At 45.1% G+C, this 26,689-nt stretch overlaps 1 protein-coding gene across 6 annotated transcripts in view; it reads left to right on the top strand.

Moving 5' to 3' along the window:
• fgfr3 (fibroblast growth factor receptor 3) overlaps positions 1 to 26,689 on the top strand; it is a 167,732-nt gene that overhangs the window by 68,383 nt on the left and 72,660 nt on the right. For all 6 annotated transcript variants that reach the window (XM_078553126.1, XM_078553118.1, XM_078553134.1 and 3 more), the window contains exon 3: positions 24,874 to 25,143. In XM_078553126.1, the coding sequence (XP_078409252.1) occupies positions 24,874 to 25,143 (270 nt within the window). The remainder of the gene's footprint in view (positions 1 to 24,873; positions 25,144 to 26,689) is intronic.

Below are 26,689 nucleotides of genomic sequence, written 5' to 3'. Positions count from 1 at the left end.
GAAGCACCAACATGCTCAGATGATCCAGCGTGGGGGGATGATTCCGGTGAGCTGGGTTTATAATGATATGCAGATGTATTACATGAGGTTCCTGACGTCTGACAGCGGGAAATGTGGCCCGCCATTGATGGGCAGAGCGGACGATTGCAAACTGGCTTCGCAACGTCATGAAACCAATTCATGGCCTTCTTGCCATATTGTCCGCTCACCCCCACCAAACACACCCGACATCAGCGGGTGTGGAAAATTCCGCCCATGTGCTTTCTGTTTGCAAAGGACAGGGCCCTGTATGTGAATATATGTAGCTTCTAGCACCCCTAAGTGTGCCACATTGCCAGCCCAACTGATAATTGGTTGTTAATGTAATTCTTAGCACAATCAGGATTGCTTAGTAAGTCTTGTTCAACTCAGAACATAGCATCCAACATTAGATATGATTTCAGAGTTTTGCAAGCATGGGCTTGTTGAGTATGGTCAGTACTTTGCTTGTTGTGAACAGCTGAGGACCATGCTGTTTGATACGATCCACCAGTCATTGGGATTAGTGGCCTACAAACCTGGCATCACACTGGACTGAAATTCATATACCAAATTACTCATTTGTGTGGTAGGCTTGACGGCAGCATCCTGTTAGTGACAAATACCACTCGTGTTGCTACTGCATAGTAGCAGCGCAAAATGGCTAGCTTCACCTGTTGCTCACATTTTTGAGATAACCTACCCTTCCAGGGTAATCTGACATTGACTGGGCACTTTTCAGGGCCGAAAGTGGTGACCATAGGCCCACTCGTGAGTGCGCGTGACATACAACGAGCAATGATTTGATCAGGGTCGCTATTATCCCACAGGATAGCTTTGATGTGCCCTATTTTAACATCAAGCTTGCATGGTAAGCAAATGGATCGGGCACTATTTACGAAGTTGCCGATAAGGCCAATCTTATAAAGCGTGTGGAACTCTAGGAATCCCAACATGTATATTGAATTTTATAGGTTTTAATAACCTGTTCCAATATCAGACAAAGGAAGGGTGTGCAGACATGCTAAAGGTCCTTAAACCAATGCTCAAAATGATCATTCCCAGACTTTGCTTCCTGAATGTTTATTACTGGACACCGGCACTGTCAACTCTTATTACAATCTGATTGAGGCCTACTGTTAGCAGGTGAAAATAGGAAAGTAGGTGACCTCTTAATAACAAAAAACCCTTGGAGAATCAATTTTGTTACATAATTTAGGGAGCAATTAAATCAAAATTAGCTAAAGAGAGAAAAATTCGCACCATCTCACACCTCACATTCAGCTAAAATGGATGAAATATTTGCAGTCGAAGCTAAAAGGCATTATAATAATAGAATGAGCAGCTCATTGGTTTTACTGAAAAAACATAAAATGTGCAGTGGGACAGTCAACATGAATAAAAAGCAAAGGCAGGTTATAGCTTTTGGGGTGTGTGCCCTTAATCACAATTGAAGGATAAGAAATAAACAGGCCTTTTCGTAACCTTACAAAAATAGGGAGGAGGAGAAAATAGATACATTACTCACAGGGAGGGAGTAGAGCCTCGAGGGTAACCTAACTCTCCCAAATGGGAACTGAAAGGTCTGGGGTCGGATGCCCCATTTGCACTCCACCTGACTTTGCTCTCCATTGACCTCTACACAAATATGGTGGTGTAGTGGTAATGTTACTGGGCTAGTAATCCAGAGGCCCAGGCTAATGCTCTGGGGTCATGGGTTCAAATCCCACCATAGCAAAATTTACACTGTGATAAATATCTTTTGTTTGCTGGCATAAATAATCGCAGAAAGAAATAGCTGGAGTACAAACTAAAAATTATGATTAATTGACAAACCATAACCACACATCTACCAGGTTGTAAAGTTTACTTTGTGCCCATACGCCATAAGGAATCTCCTCGACCAATCAGGTTATAAAAAGAAAAAACTAGATTGTTTCAACCATTCACTTCCCAAAAACTTCAACCAATTGGATCCTGAAGATGGTTGTCTCTTCAGCCAATCAGATAGGAGAACTTGGAGGCACCCCAAACCTACACCATGGCATCAGACCTCTCTAAGGTCATTCCTGATCTGTTCTGACCAATCACATTTCCTCCACGAATTCTGCACCATACAACCACCATCACTTACTCGCCCATTCTACTTTCTAAACCAGACACTAATATTATAGGGGGCCAGGTAGCTTGGCGGGCTAGTGCACGGTTCAGAATAACGCTTACAGCGCAGGTTGGATTCACATTTTGGCTAAAGTCGACTTGGGACCTGACTCCTTGCCCTGCCCCCGAGAGTGGAAGGCGAAACCATCGCTGACCAAAACTGCCAAAAAAATGGCTGGAGATAAAGCATCAGCAGATAATGAGCCAAGGACCTGTTTTCGGGCTGAGCACAAGTGAGTGAACTAATGTTATCACGTAATTAAAATACAGACAAAAGAATTCGCAATAATGACCACAAATTTACCCGTAAACTCCCATATCCCTCCCACTGTCTAGAGAATTCCATAACCCCAGACACAAAATGAATAACTATGAACTAGGGAAACCTCCCCCTCAAACAGACTGCATGGCCAATCATACCATCATACTCCTGAGTCCAGTCCAATTCAGAGCCACCATCCAAAGGCCAGAGGTAAACAACACAAGGAATGGATGATTGGCACGAAGGCTGAGGTCTCTGGTCCTCCAATGTGAGCTCTTAGTATTCCGAAAAACTACCCACCGCCATCGCCCCCCTCTCCTCCCCAAAAACCGTTATACATTACAGCTCACTGCCGTACTGAGACTCTGCTCACAGGAAAAGAGTAGCAAAGAAAGGGAGAGAAACAAAGACAGAGGGAAGAGAGTAACAGAAGGAAAGAGCAAAAATAACAGGAGGAGAGAGAAACACAGAGAGAAAAGGGAAGAACAACAAGTTTCTGAAAGCCTTGCACACAGGGGAATCTTCAAAACAGATGCAGCAACACTATGAGTTGAGTAGCCTCAACTTGTTGCTATGAACTTTCCCCTAACCAACCTTTATGTACTGGTCTCCTCAGGGGAAGTGCTACGAACTTACGAACAAGGAGCAGGAGTAGGCCAATCAGCCCTAGAGCCAACTCCGCCATTTAATATGACCATGGCTGATCTGATAGTAACCTGAAATCTGCATCCCACCTACCCCTGATAACCCATCACCCACTTGCTTACCAAGAATCTATCCACCTCTGCCTTAAAAATATTCAAAGACTCTGCTTCCACCGCCTTTTGAGGAAGAGAGTTCCAAAGACTCGTGACCCTTTGAGTGAAAATATTTAGCTTCATGTCGGTTTAAATGGGTGATCCCTAGTTCTAGGTTCTCCCACAAGAGGAAACATCCTCTTCACATCTGCCCTGTCAAGACCCCTCAGGATCTTGTATGTCTCAAAAGTGCTATGACTGAAGCTAGGTATGTTCCCACAGGGAGGATAGTTGGCCCTGATAAGTTCCCCCAAATGTCCTAATGACTGGTTACAGAGTTAAGTAGGTACATCCCCATGAAATATACACCATGCTAAAGAATCTACAAAGGATAAGGAATAAAATAAAATGGGGAAAAATATACCCGCTCACAGGACATCTCAATTTAAGACAACTGCTTGATTTTGTTCCTTGAAATCACAAGATAAATACAAACGAGGAAACATTTTATCTCGATTTTTTAGAAAAACCGTACATTCCCCTTCACGGCATTCAGTTGTGGTGTAAATGCTGCAGTTGTTTGTTAGATGATTCCATGGGTTTACACCTTACCACTGCCCTGTTTACTAGTTCATTCCATGCTTTACAAATGCTGTATGATATGAACTTTCAGAAATCAACTCAACTTTGTCTTTTTGAACCTTCGTTCCCTTGACCTGCTCTCCCAATGCAGTCCAAAGTAACTTTTTGAATCAACCCTTTCTACACCATTTGTTAATCTCAAGTCTCTCCTGATAATCCAGCCCTCTAACTCTTGGGATCAGCCTTGGAGCCATGCAACAAACCTTATCTCGCAGCATAGCCTTCTCTCAAAGATTAATCAAGATCGTGGTATGCGCACAGATGAATATTTAGAAACTTTTACAAACATATTTTACCCATTAATAATAAACAGATTTTAAATTGAGAAAAAAAATACAGCTGAGGCTAAGGGAAGAGGTGTCACTGATACTTTAGCGTTCATTTAGTGCAATGATTAAAATCCAACGATACCCCCACCCCGGGGAATAAAAAAAAACTGCTGAAAAATGTTAGGCCGGTTACTATGGCAGCTATCCAATATGGTAAGGTTGGTGAAACGGGGCCAGTCTTTGTTCCAGTGATAAATGATGCTGACTGAAAGCACTCAGTTGGGGGTCATTTATGAATAAATCTGTACTCTTCCAATCCTAAGCAGTGGTTTTTTTTTAGTAGCGTGCTAATCAGGAGATCTGTCAAAATCCAACTAGCTTGCACGTTCCTGCCAATTTCCCTGTGTCCTGCTAGATGTTGTGGACAGTTCTTTTTTTATATATATATATATTATCTGCACCAAGATTAACTTCCTCTCCTCTCTCATTTCTAATGAAATCTTTCCAGGATACTTTTAGATTAAAGGCATTGTTCGGGTTATTTACATCCGGCTGGTCTGCATTAAACACAGATTAGCCAAGACACTTAAAACTGCAAAGCACAGAAAGGGACAGGATTTGGAGTCTGCATAGCTGTGAAATAAAGAGTTTAACCCTCTGCTTTGTTAGGGATTCTCCGATACAAAGCGCGCAAGCCAATCCATAGCAACAGCCTGACACCAGCACATGAAGTGTCCTTTAAAACAGAGGCCAGTTGCAAAACATTTCTGCAGGTCATTCCTCTGGGGACTTTATGTTAGTAGATTTTCCATTTCTTTCTCAATTCCTGCTTTCTTGAAGGTACTGTCTCAGCATGAGATGAAGAGCAATGCCGTAAGCACTGATCACCTCCTGATACCTCGCACAAGAAGAGATAGGGCTGAATTCTCCCCCCGTTGTGGGGGAGGGGGCGGTTGTGCCGGGGCGGGCGGGAATGAGCGCGAACCTGATCGGCGCCCCCCGATCAGGTCCGTGCCGCCATTTTACGTGGTCGGGCCAATTAAGGCTCGCCCAGTGTGGCGCACACCCGGAAGCGCTGTGCGCTCCCTGTGCGGGCGGTGGGGGGAAGGGCGGATTCCCTGAGTCGAGGCCTGCGCTACGCATGCGCGCAAAAGAGTGCAGAAATCTCCCTGAGGCACCTTCTGGAAAATTTAATGAAGGTGAAAAAATGTTTTACGGGCATGTCCCCTCATGTGAAACTGTCACGCGAGCTGGGACGTGTCCATTAATTTTTTCAAAAAATTTTATTTAAATTTTTAAACCCCTTCATGAAACCTCGTCCCGCCCGTGGATGAGGTTTCATGAAAAACGTGAAGGCTGCCTGGTCTCTTCGCCTGCCCGTCAGCCTTAAGGTCGAACGGGCAGCATTCTTAACTGCTTTAATTACTTTCTCAATGGCCTCAATAGGCCTTTGACAGTTCGTCAGCTGCGCACCCGCCAAACTGACAATCTAAGTGACGTCGGGATGCTCGCCCGACATCACCGCGCGTCATTTTACACATCGGGGGCCTGCCCGTCGACGGGAAAAATTCTTCCCATAAAGAACTTGCATTTTTATAGCACCTTTCATGAACTCAGGACATCCCAAAGTGTTTCACAACCAATGAAATACATTTGGAGTTGTGATATAGGAAGCACAACTGCCAATTTTGCAGACAGCAAAATCGCACAAAAAGCATTGTGGTAAAGACCAGAAAAACTGCTTTAGGGATGTTGGTTGAGAAATAATAATTAGTCAGGACACTGGGGACAAAACTCCCTTGCTCTTCTTTGATACAGCGTCATGGGATCTTTTCCACCCATCTGTGAGGGCAGAGAGGACTTCCGTTTAATGTCTCATCTGAAAGGCGGCACCTCCGACAGTACAGCCCTCCCTCAGTGCTGCACTGGAGTGTCAGCTCAATTCTCTGGAGTGGGGTTTGAACCCACCATTTTCTGACTCGGAGGTGACCTGAGGCTGTTCTTCATGTGTAAGTCTGCACACATCAGGTGGCTGTTTGAGCCAGGGTCGTGGAGGAGGGCAGTGCAGCCCCTGATCCTTGGCTCATCAACATTTACACAGTGCACCTACCAGAAGAAGCCATTGGAATGGTGACCATGACCCAGGCTCGGAAGGAAACTGTAGCTCCCATTTCATGGGACCTGAGTGAAATCTATTGTAGCGTAAATGAGAATTGAACCTGGGATGTCCCTAGTCTGTGTTAGGACACTTTACTCTGTTAAAGGTGCTACATAAATGCGATATGTTGCTGTTGCAGCCTTGAGCAATACTTTGTCAGTTGAAACTTGAAGGCAGCCATTCATTCATCCTGTTCAAATTTGATCTGTTTTCTGTTTAATTCGTTCTCTATTTGAGCTGTTTTTTTTGGATTTTAGGCCCTCTGCGCCTGGTGTTCAAATGGCATGCAACAATTGAGTAAAATTTTCCCCTCGTTGTGCTGCATTGGAAGCTGATGTAGATGTCGGTGTCTTGTGGTGTCTGACACACAGGCTTCAATTGAGCAAATTCTTTTGTGCATGTTTCCCTAGCATTGCTGAGATTCTTTACAGATCCACTCAAACTTATGGATCAGCAGAGCCACAAGTTCTAGCCAAGATATATTCCTGGCAGTCAACCATGGGGGTATGGGGACAGCTCCAAGAAGCTAAACCTCTCCTACCCTAAGCTTGCAAGGTAGTAAAAACATACTCCCTTTCCAAAAGCCAAGGTTACATTCAGAGAATGATGACAGTACCTTTCACCTTTGATTCTTAGTTGGAAATCAGATGGTAGCTTTTAATTAAATAACGAGCTTTTAATTCTTACCAATTACGACTTTGTAAATGATCCATTTTTACTTCAAAAAATGTTTCTTTATGGAAGGCAATCTGATCAACGGGTAGTGCTTTGCAGAGCTCTCATTGGTCCATTGTAACCATCTGCACAGCCTCCCTCTCAATCCTGATTATTCTCTGCTAAGCACCAGGGTTACGAAACTTTGGCTATTCCAGCATTACTAGCAAGGTTTTAACTATTTAAAAATAATGACTGAAAATGTTAGTAACTTTTGGTAGAGAAACATTTCAAAATTCAAGCTGACGATGAGGGTGTTCGGTTTGTGTACACTCCTGGGAAAAGGCTCCAGACACCGTGGTAACTAATACACCAGTAGGTGACTATTCATTATCCCGCTCCAACGGGCATGTTTCCTATAGGTGGAGTAATGTTTTACTCCAGTGTTTGTTGTACAGAGAGTAACGTTTCCTATATTATAACTGTGACTACAAATCAGAATTGATTGGTTGTATCAATTGGTTGTAAAGCGCTTTGGCACATTCTGAGGTCATAATGGTGCTATATAAATGCAATTTTCTTTTCTTTTTGAAGGACAGCATTTTCCCCACACAGAAGGCTGAAAATGTGCCGGAATTGTGGGGCTCCTGCCCCCTCCCCAATGTTCTCTGCCTCTCCCCAGGATGTTGTTCAAACCATCAATATCATGTGGCAATGTAGTTGCTGGCTGCTCAATCATCACATCCTCAGGGTGCAAGTGTAATGCGTAAAGCATCTGTGGGATGATAGATCTTGAGTCAACCTCCCATACATTTTCTCATTCTTCCTGTTGCCTGCTGTTCCAGGATCTCAGTCTCCCGTTCCCTTCAGGCTTTCGGTACTGTTTGATGGTCTGGTGCCAATCATTTTGCAAAGGTTGGAGCTTACATAATCTACAGCACGAAGACAGGCTCTTTGGCCCAACTGGCCTCTGGTGGCATTTATGCTTTGCACAAGCCTCCTTCAATCCCTCTTCATCTAGCCCTATCAGAATATATTTCTATTACTTTCCCTTTTGTGTGCTTATCTAGCACTTCCTTAATTTCCTTAGCTTCTGATTATAGGCAAGTATCTGTTGGACAATTCCAGTGAAGTCAGCTGAAGTTTTTTTTTTGGAGTGTGACTAGGTGAAGGAAAAGCTTCATTTGAAGATGGCTGGTAGGATAGAATCCATTTGCTAGTTTTTGGAAGGGTGTAATCTGTCCCACAGTGAGCAATTGATCCAGCCTACTGATACTTTTCTGAAGCTACAGCTGCCTTCCAACCCTAACCCTAACCCATGGTCACCATTCCAACGGCTTCTTCTGGCAAGTGCACTGTGTAAACACCGACGAGTCAAGGATCAGGGGTTGCACTCAGGGAATTTAGGGGAAAGATGGGTCCTTTTTCTAGGCTGGGGTGAGGGGAAAATTTTCAACTTCACACTTCTCGGAGGGACCCTTATCCGCCTCAGGCACGCATCATCAAGAATGTGGGCGCGTGGTGAGCATGCATTACCAATTGAGGCAGTTGTTGGGAAATCATACGCAGCCCACACTGAATTTCCATAGGTGTACTGTGACTGCCTGGGAGCGTGAGATCAACTAACTTGGGACAGAACCTGGTGGGTAGGACCAAAGCTGGGATGTAAAGTTCGAAAGTGATTCCTACTCATCTCTCATCTTTGCCATGGTGCATTTCTGAACCATGGCTGCCTGCTTGGTGGTTTATGAAGGCATGCAATGTGGGGGAGGCCTTTAGAGTGTGATACTAGTTCCATTCTGAACCATGGCTGGTGGGGACAGATGAGGTTGCCGGGCTATGTTTCCGTACAGATTGGCTGTTTAGTAGCAGCACTGCAGTACCTGGGATTCATCTTTGGGAGGTAGCTAGAGGAGGTCTATTGGGAAAGGGTAAGCGATTTCCAAAAGCCAGGAATCCAAGGTAAGCCAGATCCGTTTAGTGCCCAATTACGATTTGGATACTGTGGAAAACAAGTCTGTTGTTTATCAAGCTTCTAGAAAATTGTTTCTAGCAATGTGAAAACACATGGCCTCTCTTGGCACACTTAGACCAAACCAGGCTCAGCTCTGGTTGTTGTTACCATTGCTTTGATGAAATTGCTGAAAGTGCTGACGTGAATACCTCAGACACTTTGATCACTTCTGCTGTCCCAAGTGAATCTGGCTCATTCGTTTGCATTAATATTGAGAAGCCCTCTCACAGAATACAATATAAAGGACTCCAAAATGAATGCAAGATGTTTCCAGAGCATGATAAGATAATTCTATGCAAAATCTTATCACCAAACAGCTGATAAGACTCTAATTTTGATATCTTGACTTACCCTAGGATAATGATACTCTTCAAGATGAGTAGTGAGTGAAAACAATGTGATATTTACCCAACACGAGTTCATTTTTTAAAACTTCATTCACAGGATGTGGGCTTCGCTGGCTGGGCCAGCATTTATTGCCCATCCCAAGTTGCCCTTGAGAAGGTGGCGGTGAGCTGCCTTTCTGAACCGTTGCAAGTCCATGTGATGTAGGCACGCCCACAGTGCTGTTAGGAAGGGAGTTCCAGGATTTTGACCCAGCGACAGTGAAGGAACGGCGATATATTTCCAAGTCAGGATGGTGAGTGACTTGGAGAGGAACTTCCAGGTGGTGGTGTTCCCATCTATCTGCTGCCCTTGTCCTTCTAGGTGGTAGTGGTCGTGGATTTGGAAGGTGCTGTCTAAGGAGCCTTGGTGAATTCCTACAGTGCATCTTGTAGATGGTACACACTGCTGCCACTGTGCGTCAGTGGCAGAGGGAGTGAATTTTTGTGGATGTTGTGCCAATCAAGCGGACTGTTTTGTCCTGGACGGTGTCCAGATTCTTGAATGTTGTGGGAGCTGCACTCATCCATCCCATTACACTCCTGACTTGTGCCTTGTAGATGGTGGATATGCTTTGGGGAGTCAGGAGGTGAGTTACTCATCGCACAATTCCTAGCTTCTGACCTGATCTTGTAGTCACAGTGTTTATATGGCTAGTCCAGTTCAGTTTCTGGTCAATGGTAACCCCCAGGATGTTGATAGTAGGGGATTCAGTGATGGCAATGCCATTGAACATCAAGGGGCGATGGCTGGATTCTCTCTTGTTGGAGATGGTTATTGCCTGACACTTGTGGGGTGTGAATGTTATTTGCTATTTGTCAGCCCAAACCTGGATATTGTCCAGGTCTTGCTGCATTTGGACATGGACTGCTTCAGCATCTGAGGAGTAGCGAATGGTGCTGAACATTGTGCAATCAGTGAACATCCCCACTTCTCACCTTATGATGGAAGGAAGGTCATTGATGAAGCAGCTGAAGATGGTTGAGCTGAGGACACTACCCTGAGGAACCCCTACAGCGATATCCTGGTGCTGAGGTGACTGAACTCCAACAACCACAACCATCTTCCTTTGTGCTAGGTATGACTCCAACCAGCAGAGAGTTTTCCCCCTGATTCCCATTGACTCCAGTTTTGCTAGGGCTCCTTGATGCCACACTCAGTCAAATGCTGCCTTGATATCAAGGGCAGTCACTCTCACCTCACCCCGGGAGTTCAGCTCTTTTGTCCATGTTTGAACCAAGGCTGTAAAGAGGTCTGAAGCTGAGTGGCTCTGGTGGAACCCAAACTGGGCATCAGTGAGCAGGTTACTGCTAAGCAAGTGCCGCTTGAGAGCACTGTTGATGACCCCTTCCATTACTTTACTGATGATCGAGAGTAGACTGATGGGGCTGTAATTGGCCGGGTTGGATTTGTCCTGCTTTTTGTGTACAGGACATACCTGGGCAATTTTCCACATTGCCGGGCAGATGCCAGTGTTGTAGCTGTAGCAAGTTCTGGAGCACAAGTCTTCAGTACTATTGCCAGAATATTGTCAGGGCCCATAGCCTTTGCAGTATCCAGTGCCTTCAGCCATTTCTTGATATCACGTGGAGCGAATTGAATTGGCTGAAGACTGGCATCTATGAAGCTGGGGACCTCCGGAGGAAACCGAGATGGATCATCCACTCAGCACTTCTGGCTGAAGATTCTTGCGAATGCTTCAGCCTTATTTTCTGCACTGCTGTGCTGGGCTCCTCCATCATTGAGGATGGGGATATTTATGGAGCCTCCTACTCTGGTGAGTTGTTTGATTGTCCACCACCATTCAAGACCGGACTGTAGAGCCATCAAGGGAATCAAGGGTTATGGGGAAAAGGCAGGAAAGTGGAGTTGAGGATTATCAGATTGGCCATGATCTCATTGAATGGCAGAGCGGACCCGATGGGCCAAATGGCCTACTTCTACTTACTTTTTATGGTCTTACCTTCAGCAATGGAGAAATTGTAAAGTTAAGACAATCTGGGAAATTCTTCAGTGAAAAGGGTGCAGCGCAGGGTTAATGCCCTGTACTTTCGACTCTGGGCTAGGAACCTAGCCAGCACTGATGGGATAAAACTCTCCTCTGATGGTTATAAGGGCCCCAGATGTGATGTTTTGGGGCTGTCTCTGCCCAGTTCCTGATTGTATGGGTCCCACAGCACACTAATCGTGGTGGCTGGTTTCACCTTCTGCAGCCTGTGAACTGGCTTCAGGAGTTTGTGTTGTTAAATCCAGATCCATGTCTTCCAAGACGCTACAGAATATGATTTAACAACATGACCACCAGTTTCCAGGAATATGAATTGGGAGAACAATATAAAAGCAGCCCGTGTAGAAACACTGATGAGAGACGGTCCACCTGAATTTGAATTTCCTTGTGTTGCATAAGGCTATGTACCTGATGTTTATGTGGCTCTGTCAGTAGACAATCTTTGAAGTTCGACTCTGGCCAAATCATGGCCACTTTTTTTCTTAATGATTTTTTACTTCTATTTCTCTCTCTTATCCTTTGCTAAAGGTATTGAGTATTTGCCAAGTTCCCTCTATTACCTCACCCAAATGGTCATTGTTCATTCAAAAGACTTGACCTTGAGTAGCAGCAAGATATTTGACCATGAAATGCTGAATCCAATCCTCTCCGGGGCTCACTGGATGCGTACCCAGGAGCCCTGGCCCCATTTTGCTCCCCCAGCACCTCTCATGCCCCCCGAGGGCACTGAGATGAACTGTAACCACCTGGGAGTGTGAGAATCAACAAACTTGGGGCAGAGCCTGAAACTGCGGCTCAGCCACTCACGGAGCTGCTGGCGTGTGGACTTTGGGTGAAGACATGACCACGCCTAGAATTTCCCATAGGTCTGCCAAAACCTCAGTGCAACAGGCATGACGAATGGACCTGTGTAAGCCGTGACCCCCAGGGAAGTATCCCTCACCCTGCCCCACCTGGCCTGAGTCACTACCTCCAGAGGTTAGGAAACAAGACATCAATAAAGGCTGCGAGGGACAGGCACTCGTGAAAACCAAACAGTGAGAAAAATATAATTTACAATAACAAATGCATTGCTCTGAAACAATTGGTTATTGCTGCATTGTGTAAATATAACATAAGCAAGGGCACAGGAGCTCTCCACGAATATCAGCAGTCTGAAAGAATACTAAAGAGCTAAATGCAAACCTGCAGACTGCTTTCTGGTGGTTCCAATCTGCTTGTGGAATCCCAGGTGATTATGTTACTGGAAAATGAATGAAAAGCAATTTCAAATGGCTTGTGGTTTAAAATACAATACTTTCATTTTCTACTTGGTTGATGAAACAGAAAACCAATTATCGAGGCTGTTCGAGAAAAGAAGACACAAAGTTCCTGGAGGGAATGAAGAGGCTGATCTTCTTTCAGCTGATTTCAATCCACCCCGTTGTTGCAATTCCACTGAAGAGTCACAGAACAGAGCCGCACTGACTTGGGAAGGAGGGAGGAAGATTTAGTGCATCCATTGAAGTGGCATCTGCTTTTTTGAGTGCGCTGAGTTTAAGGTGATAGCCAGCCACTTGTTCCTTTCAGGCCCCTACTCTGAATCACAAGAACTTGGCTCCTTGGCAGAGTGTCTGGCGGAGGTCAGGCACCACTCTATGAAAGGCTGCCTTTTACAAATCAATGCAAGTCACTCCTTCAAAGGATGAGTGCCTCGGGTTTAGCTTTTGTCATTCTGTGAAGGAATGCGGAGATACGTGCTGATGGCTCAGTAAGTTTATTCCTTGGATGCCTGAGTGGTGCAGGCCGGTATGTTTGACCTCTAATCTGAGTTGAGCACTTGATCTCTGGTGGGCTGTTGTACAGGCGGAATGCTGCTATTTTAATTAGGGAGGGAAATAACAGGTATGTGTGTGTCTGTGTGTATGCATGCACGTGTGTGTGTCTGTGTGTGTGTGCCTGTGTTCATGTATGTGTGGTCAAGCTGCCTTGTCCAAATTCACATATCCGTAAGACCCTCTTGATTGGATACTGGAAACACCCAGCACCTGAGGAGCTATCGCAATGGACAGCCAGTGTCTTTGGGAAGAGAGTGGGAACAAAATAATGAAGAGAAAGAAAATGTCTAACATGAGGGGGAAAAAAATCGCAGGGATATGGGGAAAGAGCAAGCGAGCAGGATAACTAGATTGCTCGTCAGAGGAGCTGGCGCAGACTTGATAGGCCAAATGGCACTCTTCTGTGTTATATTATTATAATTCTATAATTAGATCAGTTTAATCTGCAATTCAAAAAAACACAATTGGATTACAAGCTCTTCTCATTTTCTTCCTGCTGCGCTGAAGTCGCTAATTCTTGCTGGGTTACAGATCCACAGGCACCAACAGCCCTCCAGCAGTTTTATTTGTGTTTAGCTGTGGATGGTGAGTTAGCCAATGACAGAGTCTTCACCACAAAGTAGCCACCTGCAATGGGTGGGTCACTACGTAGCAGTCAGTCTGGACAACCTTGCAGCTTAAACCCCACTCTGGCCCAAGACCCACTTGTGACATCCTGATTGTCAACCTGACCAAGATCACTGTCCTGTTCTGTGTGGCTCAGTATTGTACGAGGCCATCGGGAAACCCAAAATTTACAGCAGGATAGCACAGGGTGTGCACAACATTCAACTGTTCATTTCATACACTTCCATTTCCTACCATACGTTGGCAGAGTCAATAGCCGAGGCTGTAATTTATTTGCACCATGTAAATCTCTCCAGGAGTTCAGACCGATTCCCTTTAAATGGTATCCACATTTTCTCTTTGCTGCTTGTTCAGAATAGGCACTAGCTTCTGTGGTTAGACTCATCCCCAAAATGGAAACAGGCTCTGAGAAGGTGACAGAGATAAACAGTAGACTTGGAGTGTAGTTGGATGTTGGACATGCCTGCACAGCAGTTTTAAGTGGATGCTCCTGTCACTGTAAGTGCTGTTGGTATCTATGTTTTTAACAGCATTTCGAAGCACAGCATGTGATGGGAAAGTGCACTGTATTTTCTAAGTAGGTGCAGTTGGCCCTGTGTGTGGTGCCTGCAATCAGGCTTCAACAGAGCTTTTGAACAAGTGACAGCTGCTGCTTCTTTCAGCAAGTCTCACTCCACTTCTCCTGGCTCGCGCCTCGACTCAGGATTGAGACTTCATTTACACTGCGAGTGCAGTGCTTTTTCCATCAGCGTTAAAGCCATAGTGTGAATACGCCCTACAGGAGAGGCAGCGGGACTTAACTCCAGCAGCATGGAATTCTGATTGGTTCTTCTGCACAGACTGAGGTCTGCCCGATGCTGGTAACAATAATGAGATGGTGTTGAGCATTTGACTGGCCGCTTATAAAGGTGTTGATCCAGCCCAGCACTCCCCTCAGTAGCTAACCTGAGACCTACAGAGGGGAACCCAGCAGCATCTCCCGCAAGGAGGAAAGCAAATCCAAGGGGGGGTTTGTTCCCATCTTGTCATGACCAGCTCTCCAGTGAGCAGCCAAAGGAAACCTTGGCAGGCATCTGAAAACAGGCTGTTATTTATCTTGGGGACAGTCACCAACAATGAGAAACATTAGGTTCAGTTTTTGTTAATACTTTGGCCTGCTGATATTCCCCCCCACTGCCCCCAACCCACTCTGCAGAGAACCATTTCATTCTCTCCACCTTCCCATCTTGTTATGACTGAGATTAGCTGGCGGGGGGGGAAACCTAGGCTTCACTCAACAATCATGGAACTCACAGGATCCCCAAAGCACCTCACCACCGCTACTTTTTTTAAGATCAACAATCCCCTTCATTTTCTCCCTCTCGATGATGGTGGTTTTTTTAAAAAATGTATTCACGGGATGTGGGCTTCGCTGGCTGTGGGCAGTATTTATTGCCCACCCCTAATTGACCTTGAGCCCGCTGCCTTCTTGAACCGCTGCAGTCCCTGTGGTGTCGGTACACCCACCGTGCTGTTAGGAAGGGAGTTTCAGGTTCATGTGGCAATACATTTTCCTGTGGTACTGATCGCCCCCCTCTCCAGCTGACAAGCACAGTTGCACCAGGGTTACTAGAGAGCGTTCAGGAGCCCGGGCAGACTTCCATCCACCTCTAAGCCTGTGCCACTGAGCTCAGTAATGGCATCCCTACAGCCACCCCGCAGCACCCCCTGCCCCCCACCTTTGCACCATGCCCAGCGACTGAATTCAGTTAACTCTGTATAGCCTGGGGTTGCCCTGCCCAGTACAGTCACAGCAACAGTCGCAACAACGCAAGCATTGCCCTTTTGACATACTAAAATAACCCAAGGTGCTTCACAGGAGTGTCCTCAGACATAGTTATTCACAAAGCCATTTCAGGTGATATGAGAACAGGTGACCAAAAGCTTGGTCAAAGCGGTGAGCTTAACTGTATCTTAAAGGAGGAGAGGGAGCTTCGAGAGGTGGAGAGGTTTAGGAAGGGTATTCCAGAGCTTCGGCTCAAGGCAGCTGAAGGTATGGCACCAAAGATGGAACGATGAACATCAGGGACACATTACGGCATGTGTGTTATGCTACAACATTCATAAAGAGCTGGGAACTAATTGTTATTGGAATATAAATCCCGGTGTGCCAGCTTCACTGTCACAGTGCAGTCATGTGCTGAGTAACAATGTATCAGTCCACCAGCCACACCGAGAGCGGAAAAATTTACTCAATGAAGCTGCAGCATTTTGAATCTAAAGTGTGATTATTTCTAACTTATGGGAACCAGAAGACATAACATGAGCCATTTTCCAATTGAGCCCCCAGGGCAGCTAACCACAGGCTGATGACAAGCACAAGGCCAAATAGTCCAACAAAGTCTTTACTGCAAATGATGCAACTGATTTCCCCCAGACCAATATACTAACATTTTACAGTCTTACGTTTGTTTAATTTGAATTGTAATTCAGCATGAGTTCATAAAAGTTAATTGCTGCAGCCTGGAGGAAATCTGTCACACTATTGGATGCAAGACCCTGTTCTTCTTTTGCTGCTAATAACATTGTGACTCTTTCCTTCCCCTGCTCTGTAACCTCGTAGTGCTCCATGCAGTGCTGCACCCACCATGCAACTGCTGGTGTGGGAGGCCGCTGCCATTCATTTTCATAGAAGCAAAAGGCTATTGAAGGCAAGTGGTCAAAAAGTAGCACTTCCTAAAGTTTCCTTTGCATCTAAACCCAGTCACTCCTTGCCTGGGGTTAGACGAATGACACTTTCAATCCTGCTCTTAAAGTTTTGTTTTGGAGAAAGAGCATTATTTTCATATAGTGTTTGAAGGGACACCAATCTTTTAGTAGATTTTTTCCCCCCTTTGAACTAGCAGGGCCTTTTGCCACTTTAATTTTTAATGTTTTTTCCCCCCCTCCCCCGACACACTCACAGGAGAGGAGCCCAGGCTCAGTCCTGTCCACATTTACCTCCAGCTGGGGTGACGGGTCACTGGACAACAGTTGGAATCAGGAACAAAAACAAAAATACCTGGAAAAACTCAGCAGGTCTGACAGCATCTGCAGAGAGGAGCACAGTTAACGTTTCGAGTCCGTATGACTCTTCGTCAGAATCCTTGCTGAAGTATATTTTTCCCTCTCTCTCCTGGAGGAATTGCAGCCAGTTTTCGTGCCTCTCCAGTGCTCAGCTTATCAGTAACAACTGGGAGCAAAGCTGGGTTAGTCCAGGTTTGTAATCCACACTGGACATTGACTGTGCCTCAGTAATTCCTGGGTCAGGGAAGTGAAAAATGTCCTCCTGAACTCCATCCTACACCTCCATTACTTAAGTGATTATTACAATCCTTTAGGAGAGAACTGAATGTTGAATTACTGCAGTAATAGCTAAGGACTCAAAAGCTATACTGTTAACACGATGGGCAGATTTGTGTTTACAGTGCATTTACATTAGTGACGGCAGTGACATAGGCAGGCTCATGTGGAACCCAAACACTGGCATAGGCCTATTGGGTCTGTTCCTATACTCTAAATACTTTGCGTTTACTTTGCTGTGTGGTGTTGGAGAAGGGTTTGCACTGTTTTACACTGGACTGCACAGCATTGATGTGGTGACTTCATTGAGTGCCCCTTGTTACTGTGGCACTAGTTTAACACCCACATCGCCAGTTTAAAGGCTGAGTGCTTCCACTTGGTATTCCTACCTTGGTTTGGGGAGGCTAGCCTGCATAATGCTGCCAATAGTACAATATGTGCTAGCTGCGTTCTGGCACCAGTTTAACAGTAGTCAACATGTTTGAACATGGGTCAGTGCGTTGAGAAGAGCTGGGAGGAGGTAGTAAAAAAAAAACCACCGTATCACAAAATGACGTAAAAAGAGTCAGGGCTGATCTCTGCTCCTCTCTTTCTAATTCAGGTTTTTAGTGATTTGATCCATTCGGAGTATTTAAAAGCAATATCCAGCTGCCTCTTTATTTATTTAAGATCTTTCATTTCTGGGATACAGGCCCACCAGAGTCCAGCACACTTCAGTCCCTCACCCACCAATCTGTTCCTCATGAATGAGTCCACGCGGTGAGTGTCACCATGCCATTCCTGATTGTATTCTCACCCAGGGCCCACTCGGGCATTTCCAGCAGGGTGTCCTACCTGGCTGATGTTCTCCCGTCCCTAGGCTATGAGCATTGTAACAGCCAGCTGCCTGAGGTCAGCTAAACTAACACAGGCTACAACAACAACTTGCATTTATACAGCCCCCCCCCCTTTAACATAGTAAAAATCCCATGGCAATTCACAGGATCATTATCAGATAAATTATGACACTAAGCCACATGGGATGTATTAGAGCAGGTGAAGTAGATTTAAAAAGGCAAGCACGTTCGAGAATTCCAGAGTCTAGGGCTGAGGCAGCTGGAGGCACGGTTGCCAATGGTGGTGCTAAGGAAATCGAGGACTGAACAAGAGGCCAGAATTGGAGAAGCGCAGAGAACTTGGAGGATTGTGAGGGTGGTTGGGTGGGGGGGGGGACTTCTAAAAATAGGGAAGGAAGGTCCCATGAGGGGGTTTGAACGTAAGGATGAGAAATTTAAATTTGAGGAGTTGCTGGACCAGGAGCCAATGTAGGTTGGTGATCACAGGAGTGATGGGTGATCAGTACTTGATGCAAAGTCAGGATATATACAACTGATCTTTAGATGAGCTGAAGTTTACAGAGGGTGGACAATGGGAGGCCATCCAGGAGAGCGTTGGAATTGTTGAATCTGCGGGTACCCAAAGCATGGATGGGGGTTTCAGCTGCAAATGGGATGAAGCGGAGGTGGAGATGGCAATGCTCTTGGTGACGTGGAGGATACGGTCTCGTAACTTAGTTCGTTGTCAAGTAGTATGCCAAAGTTGCGATCTGGTTCAGCCTCAGAGAGTGGCTAGGGAGAGAAATGAAGTCAGTGGCTAGGGAATGGAGCTTTGTGGCAGGAACTGAAGACCATGGCTTTGGTCTTTCCAGTATTTAGTTGGAAGCAATTTTTCTGTTCATCCAGTACCAGATGTCAGACATTCAGCATGACAAATCAAATGCAGCGAAAGGGCAGAGGAAGTTGTGGTGGAGTAAAGTTGCGTATCATCAGGGTACATGTGGAATCTGACATTGTGGTTCCATATAGTATTGCCAAGGGGCAACATGTAGACTAGGAATTGAACCAAGGAACTTTCTGGTGTGTAAGCTTAGATTCACATCAGGCCTACTGAACTACCAGGGAGCTGAAGTGCAAGAGCTTGAATTGTTGATCAAAACTGGGGAAAAAACATGTTGAGAAATTAGTTGGGAAGTGAGCAAACTGGCAGCTCATTCCTGGGAACCAAATTTATTTCATTTTGAATAACAATTTGTAAATACCATGAAGACAGGGTGAAAGGAAGCCATGTCGCTGCACCACCATTGGTTTAGAGGAGGGAGCAGCATGTTTGTCAAATTGAACTAGCTCCCAGGTTCATGTTCTAGTGTTTGCTTGATCATACTGAACTGGGCCAACTCTCCTGGACTTGTATCACCATTATAACAATAGCATTTATCAAAGTCAACAGAGAAAGGGAGGAATGGGGTGGGGGGGGGGAATCAATGAACCATTGTACAGAACAAAATGAACAGAAAGTACATGCTGTTCACCAAAACAGCTGAGGAAACTGGAACTAGCACAAGAAAAATGTGGCCTCGGTGACTTAAGATTCCAGTCCTCGATGCTTCGCCTTCCCCATGCCATCTCCCAGTGTTCCCCTTTCACACACACAAACCGCTGTCAAACTGTGTGTAGCTGCACAGATTTGCATGGTGCAGGATGGAATCATTTGCGTTTTCTCAAACCACTGGCTGTGCCAACCGCTGTCAGAATGACAAATGTTCCTGGGCACAGACTGGTGAATTGCTTCAGCTGTGTGTTGGGATTAAGAGGGCTCATTTGAAATTTTAAAAAAAATTGTTTTTCTAACATACCGGTATTCCGGTAAATAAAAAATATTTGAGCATACCTCACCTAACAGAATTGCAGCCTTTCAGGATAGCACTTATTGCTGCTAAGAAAATACATACAAAATGCAACAACTCAGTGTTTGCTATGTATAGGAGATTGTGCCTGAATGAAAGGCAGCTTTATGTTACCTCTCTGTTTTATTTGTTTTCCTTTGTCTAGGCATATTCCTGAGTTGTTGGATTGTACGAGCATGTGGGCCAAAATATACATTTGGGTGATTATATGTTGACAGATGTATCCATAGCTGTTTTCTTTCAAACTATTTAATGTTACTTAAGCACATATAATGGCTTGAGCTTCTTCCTGGTGCCATAAGAACAAATGAACATAAGGAATAGGAGCAGGAGTAGGTCATTTGGCCCATTGAGCCTGCTCCACCATTCAATACGATCATGGCTGATCTGATTTTGGCCTCAACTCCACATTCCCGTCTGCTTCACATAACCCTTGACACCCCACCCCCCAAATAGTTCAAAAATCTGTCTAACTCAACCTTGAATATATTCAGTGACCCAGCCTCCACTGCTCCCTGGGGAAGAGAATTCCGAAGATTAACGACCTTCTGAGAAGAAATTCCTCCTCATCCCCATGTAAAACGGGAGTCCTCCTGTTCTGAAATTGTGCCGAGAGCTCTAGATTCCCCCACAAGCAGAAACATCCTCTCAGCATCTACTCTGTCGAGCCCCCTCAGAATCTTAATTGCTTCAATAAGATACCTCTTATCTTTCTAAACTCCCAATGAGTATAGGCCCAACCTCCTTCGCCTTTCCTCATAAGAGAACTCCTTCATCGCAGGAATCAGCCTAATGAATCTCTCTGAATTGCCTCCAAAGTAAGCATATCCCTCCTTAAAGTAAGGTGACCAAAACTGTAGACTGTACTCAAGGTGTGGTCTCACCAACACCCTGTACAGTTGTAGCAGGCCTTCCTTACTTTTATACTCCGTGCCACTTGCAATAAATTAAGTTGTAAAACCCGTCGTATTCCTAATTTTCTTCAGTTCCAAACAAGAGTCATATTGGACTCGAAACGTTAACTCAATTCCCCTGTCCACAGATGCTGCCAGATCTGCTGAGCTTTTCCAGTACTTTATTTCAGATCTCCAGCCTCCACAGTAGTTTGTTTTTATTCTTAATTACTTGCTATACCTGCATGCTAACCTTTTTGTGGTTCATATACGAGAACACTCAGATCCCTCTGAGTACCCCAGCACTCTGTGGTTCTCTCCATTTAAATAATAATCTGCTTTTCCATTATCCCTACGAAAGTGGACAACCTCACATTTCCCCACATTGTACTCCATCTGCTGAATTTTCGTCGACTCACTTAACCTGTCACTGTCCCTTTGCAGACTCTTTGGACAGGATTTTCCCACGACCCCCAAGTCAGGACCAAGGTGGAGGGGGGGGGGGGGGGGTGGGGGGGGTCCCAAGCCCACGCTTGTCAGGAGCCAAACTGGGGAAGTGGGTTTCTCAGAGGTGGTCACCTAATTGGCTGCATCCGTGCCTGCTATCGTATGAAGGGTGGCGAGCGGGCTCCCGATTACAGAGCTGACAGCGCTAAAGCCCCTGCCACCCCATTAGGAGAGGTGGGCGCTTGCTGAGCGGCTAGAAGACTGGCAGAATGCCTCAGACTGAAGGCACCTTGGAAGGCATAAAAATAATTAAATATTTCAGAGGGTCGGAGAGGAATTTCACCAGTTGGATTGTTGGGGCCATGCGGATGCCTTTCATGCCCGCTGCCCCCTCTTTGAGGGATGGAGCCTCGGCTCCACCGGTCCCCAGACTGATGCAGGGAGGCTCTCTCCGTGGAGCTGGTGGCTGTCAAAAAATGTGGTGCCACAAAATCACCCATAAACGGGGCCTTACCAGTTTAAATTGCCTGTCTGCCTCCGTGCAGCGGGCAGGATGTCTACTTCCCAGAGGCAGGAATACGCCCGGGGAGCCATCCCAACACAATTCCCCCTATTTTTCTAGCCCCCTTCAGCCTCCACACCTGCCACCACGGGCACAAAAAAATTCATCCCTTTGTGTGCTTTTCACAACTTGCTTTCCCACCTATGTTTGCATCATCAGTAAACTTGGCTACAGTACACTCAGTCCCTTCACCTAAGCCTTTAATGCAGATTGTAAATAGTGGAGCCGCCAGCACTGATCCCTGTGGCTTTCCACTTGTTACAGTTTGCCAGCCTGAAAATGACCCATTTATCCCGACTCTTGTTTTTTGTTAGTATGCTTATATATCAGCCCCAACACCATGCGCTCTTACCTTGTGCAGCAAGTTTTTATGTGGCCCCTTTTACAAATCCAAATACACTGCATCTACTTGTTCTCCTTTGTGCTCCCTGATGGTTAGGTCCTTAAAGAATCCTAATATATCAAACATAATTTCCCTTTCATAAAACTGTTGACTCTGCTCGATTATATTGTGATTTTCTGAATCTCCTGCTACTACATCCTTAATAATGGATTCCAGCATTTTCCCAATGACAGGGGTTAGACTAACTGGCCTTTAGTTTCCTGCTTCCTATCTCCCTCCTTACTTGAATAAAGATGTTACACTTGCAGTTTTCCAACCCGCTGGCACCTTTCCAGAGTCTAGAGAATTTTGGAAGATTAGAACCAGGTCTACTCAGTATCCCCGACCCACCTCCACCCGCAACACCAATCGCAAATTAAGCTGGTATATATCGGTGACACCGAATGCTATTAAATCCGATCAACATCCTTGAGGTGTTTTAGTGCGGATGGTATCCTCTCGAGGCTGCTTTGTGTGGACGAATTGACATTGCACAGTCTCATACAGTGATGCGCCGTAACAATGCAGACTAATCAGCTTGCAGTGATCGGCTTTCCAAATTCATGAGAGGCGCCCCGGCCAACTGTTCATCGCAGCGAATTAACATTCATGCAAAAAAAATCTAAAACAGATTTGTTGCTGCTTATGAGCTATCAAAAAGCATAGGATTAACAGACCACTCTGTGACTTAGCAGATGTGATTCCTAAAGGATCAACTGCTTTTTTTGCCCTTAAAAATAAATGATGCTTTCCCCTCATGAGTACACTGTTCTTGGCTTGCCCCATTTAATCTCCCCTTGACCCTCAAAGGTATTGTATTGAACCAAGTAAAGATTCTTCATGTTTAATCTCAGCAGAGTTCTTGCAAACAAACATTGGCTCCCAGTCCTCAAAATTAAAATTTTCACCCTCACTTCCTGGCTTCACTGCTCTCTATTTCTATAACCTTGTCCAACTATACAACCTGGCTTCTTGGCCATCTTGATGAGGAGAATTTTTTTCTTTCAGGGTCTCGTTTGTCTGTGGAGTTCTCTTCCTGAGGAAGCATTGGAGGCTGGGTCATTGAATTCATTCAAGGCTGAGTTAGACAGATTTTGATAGACATGGGAATCAAGGGGGGCAGACAGGAAAAGGGAGTTGAGACCACATTCAGATAAGCCATGATCTTATTGAATGGTGGAGCAGGCTCGAAGGGCCAAATGGCCTACTCTTAAGTTCGTATGTTCCTTACTCCCTGCACAATCAGGAGCTGTGTCTTCAGCCAGCTAGGCAACACTTCCCAAACCAGTTTCCGATACAGCTCCATTTTAACACTTGAAGATTAACACAATCCCAGATGCCAACAAAAACAAAACAGCAATATAGCAGCATTGTAATATTCGTATATAATTATTAAAATTTGCTTACTATAGTTCTATATATAATCCATGATATAAATCTGAAAATCTGTTTTCAAAGTACTTTGTATATGTTATTATTTTATGTACTCACCAATCCATAACTTCACCTGAGCTGCTCTGGCTCAAGGCCTTTGGCCGGGAAGCGGCAGACTTTCAGGTTGAGAGCTTGAGGTGGCTGATGTTGGAGCCTAGCACCAGGGTGATGGTGCTGGACTCAAACAGGCCAAGGCTCAGCAGCGGAGGCATCACCACCGGTTTCATGGTTGAGGTTGGGCTTCGAGATTCAGTGAAGTGGTCATGGCAGGAGCTCATTGCCCAGAGAGAAAGACCTTGAGATGAACAGGGCCGGACTCCACAAGTCTCAGAGGAGAGGGAGCTCGTGACCCTATTCACTTTTTCTGCGAGCCCTATTGGGGCCGCAACCCTGTGTTTGGGAACTATGGATCTGGGCACCACCTCCTGCTCCTTTAAGACCTTCCTTAAGAATATTGTTTAAGGTCTTATTCACTTCTGTTAAACGCCTTGCAATGTTTGTCTGCGCTAAAGGTGCTATATTGATGTAAATTGTTGGAACATCACCCACTCCCCCACCCCCAGTAACAACTTGCTGCAATATGTGACTATAATTGTCTATAATTGTTCACTGTATGAATGGAAATATAACTAAGTAGAAGTTGTGACTGGATCAATGCGGTAGTTTTGGGGCAAACACCTTGTGTGCACTTTGTGAGAAGAACTAGAAGTGTGGTGGGAGGTTAAATGGAGATCATTGCTTTTGCACTGCCAGTTAATGGACCATTTATACCACAGGGCTGCCTTCACTGGCAGATACTTTGGGAGTAGCCACCATGTCTAGTAAACCACCAGGAATGTGTCTTCTATGCCAAACTACAAGTAGCAGCCAGCGGCATGCCAAGGGGCATTAAAGTCAAGCTCACAACCAAGAAACAGCACGTGTACAAACCTCACACATGCACAGCTCTCCATGGCTGACTAATTCCATCTGCATGATAAATGGATCGGATTTGGCACAATAAAACCCACACAGGGTAAGGGGTACCAGTGTGGGGTGAAAACCTGGCATGGATTCCTGCACTGGGATCTCACAACACAAGAGGTTTAGCACCCAACGTCCAATTACAGTCTCGCCTTGTGTCCCAGCCTTAGTATCTCCTGGCGGGGTAATGTATCAGTCAGGTCACCTTGCAGCAAAGGTGGGAAATGGTGTGAAATGAGGTCTCTGACAGTTGACCCAGGAACGACATTTGTGGAGACACTGAAGGCTTTTGGTTGAGGACAGGATGGATGTTGTGGGGGGGGAATTAAAAACAGAAAAAATGGGCAAGTTAAACATTTCAATGTGCCAGCTGTTAAAACTGTGTCACTTTCTCCCCAGGCACAGAGTCTTTGGGAAGCCAGCGTACCATTCTAGAGGAGTTCATTCTCAGCAATGGGGACACACTGGATCTGTCTTGCAATTCTCAAGGTTCCTCGCTGGCTATGGTGTGGTTAAAAGATGGACTTAGAATTCTGCCTAGCAACAGAACACAAGTAGGACAGAAAGTGCTGAAAATTATCAACGTTTCATACGATGACTCTGGGGTTTACTCCTGCAAACTCTGGGGCACCAGTGAGATTCTGAGCAACTTCACAATAAAAGTCGCAGGTGAGTGCTGACCAATCACAGCTGTGTATGTGCTAAATACATTATCATTTGGAGTACTGAGAAATAGAGACCAGTAGGTCTCTGATTAGTTACTGTGTTAGCTGACCTCTGCAAAGCCCATTGGAGGCTACAGTTAGCCCCATACTACCTCTGGGTTGAGAAAAATAAAGAAAGCGACAGAGTACGGTGGTGTAGTGGTTATGTTACGGGTCTAGTATTCTTGGACTAATAATCTAGAGACTATGAGTTCCACAGCAGTTTGAGAATCTGGAAACTGACACATGAATGGTTAGGTTGTCATTAAAACCCCAGCTGTTTCACTAATGTCCTTTGGGAAAGGAAATCTGCCACCCTTAAGCATGTCTGGCCCATATGTGACAATTTACTCTTAAATGACCTCTAAAGTGGCCTAACAGGGCACTCATGGGCTGGGCAATAAATACCAATGACGTCCATGTCACAAGAATGAATAAAGGAACAAAATGTGTGCAAATATCAGATGACAACAGTGTCGGACTTGGAAAAATTACTACTTGGGCGAGATAGCAGTGCTCCTGACACGCCTGGAACCAGACTGCAGTAACTACCTAGAGAGAAACTTGAAAAAAAGAAGTTTAATGCGGCCTTCTCTTCTTTGGAAATGAAACCTACATCTCTCAGGATTACTTACCTGTAATGTTTATCATGCTGATGTCATTACACCTGCAAAGTACAGACAAAGTTTCAGACTTGAAGTGAATCGAGGTGTAAAGGCTCCACTTTCAAGTATTTATTATTGAAACATTAGCATAACATTCAAATGGTGGAGCCTCAATCAGTTTCATTCAGCTAATTTCAAATACCCTTTAAGACAGAATCACACAGTGCAGAAGAGGCCCTTCGGCCCATCGAGTCTGCACCGACACGTGAGAAACACCTGACCTACCTACCTAATCCCATTTACCAGCACTTGGCCCATAGCCTTGAATGTTATGACCTAAAAAAAGAAAAGCAAAGTTTCAAATGCTCCTTACCCCCCCAAATGTAAAGTGCAAAACGACAATAAAATTTTTACAGAGGGATGAAAAGTGAGAATGTATCTCAAGGGTGCCTCTATCTCTCAACATTAGTTAGGCCTTGGTTACTGCCCTCAGGTAAATTGTAAGAGTGCGTGAGCCTAAGTAGTAAGCACTCGCGCCCTGGGGAGGTGTCCATTGCAGCTTTACATCAGATGTTGTCAGGCAAACATGAAGAAATCATTAAAAGGCCATAATATTTTGTAATTGAATACCTTGGAAGCTGTTTATCTAATTGACAATAAGAACTGTCAAGAATAGACACTGAAGGCAGGGAAATACTGCAACAGGTTCATGCTGAGAAGAGCTTATTGCTATGTCTTAACATTCATTTGTAAAAGCTGCTTGCTTTGAAAAGTACTGAATAATAATTTACTAAAGAAACAAACATTTTTTTCTGCGCCAGTATTTTTCCCTTCTCCCTCCTTGCAAATATAGAATTCCACTGGCACCTTTCATCCCTCAGTTTCTCATCCAAATGGCCATTATTC

Source organism: Cetorhinus maximus, chromosome 1, assembly GCF_964194155.1.
Source record: "Cetorhinus maximus chromosome 1, sCetMax3.hap1.1, whole genome shotgun sequence".
Classification (NCBI taxonomy): domain Eukaryota; kingdom Metazoa; phylum Chordata; class Chondrichthyes; order Lamniformes; family Cetorhinidae; genus Cetorhinus; species Cetorhinus maximus.
Note: the sequence above shows the minus strand (reverse complement) of the source record. Positions and strands in the feature narration are given on the sequence as shown.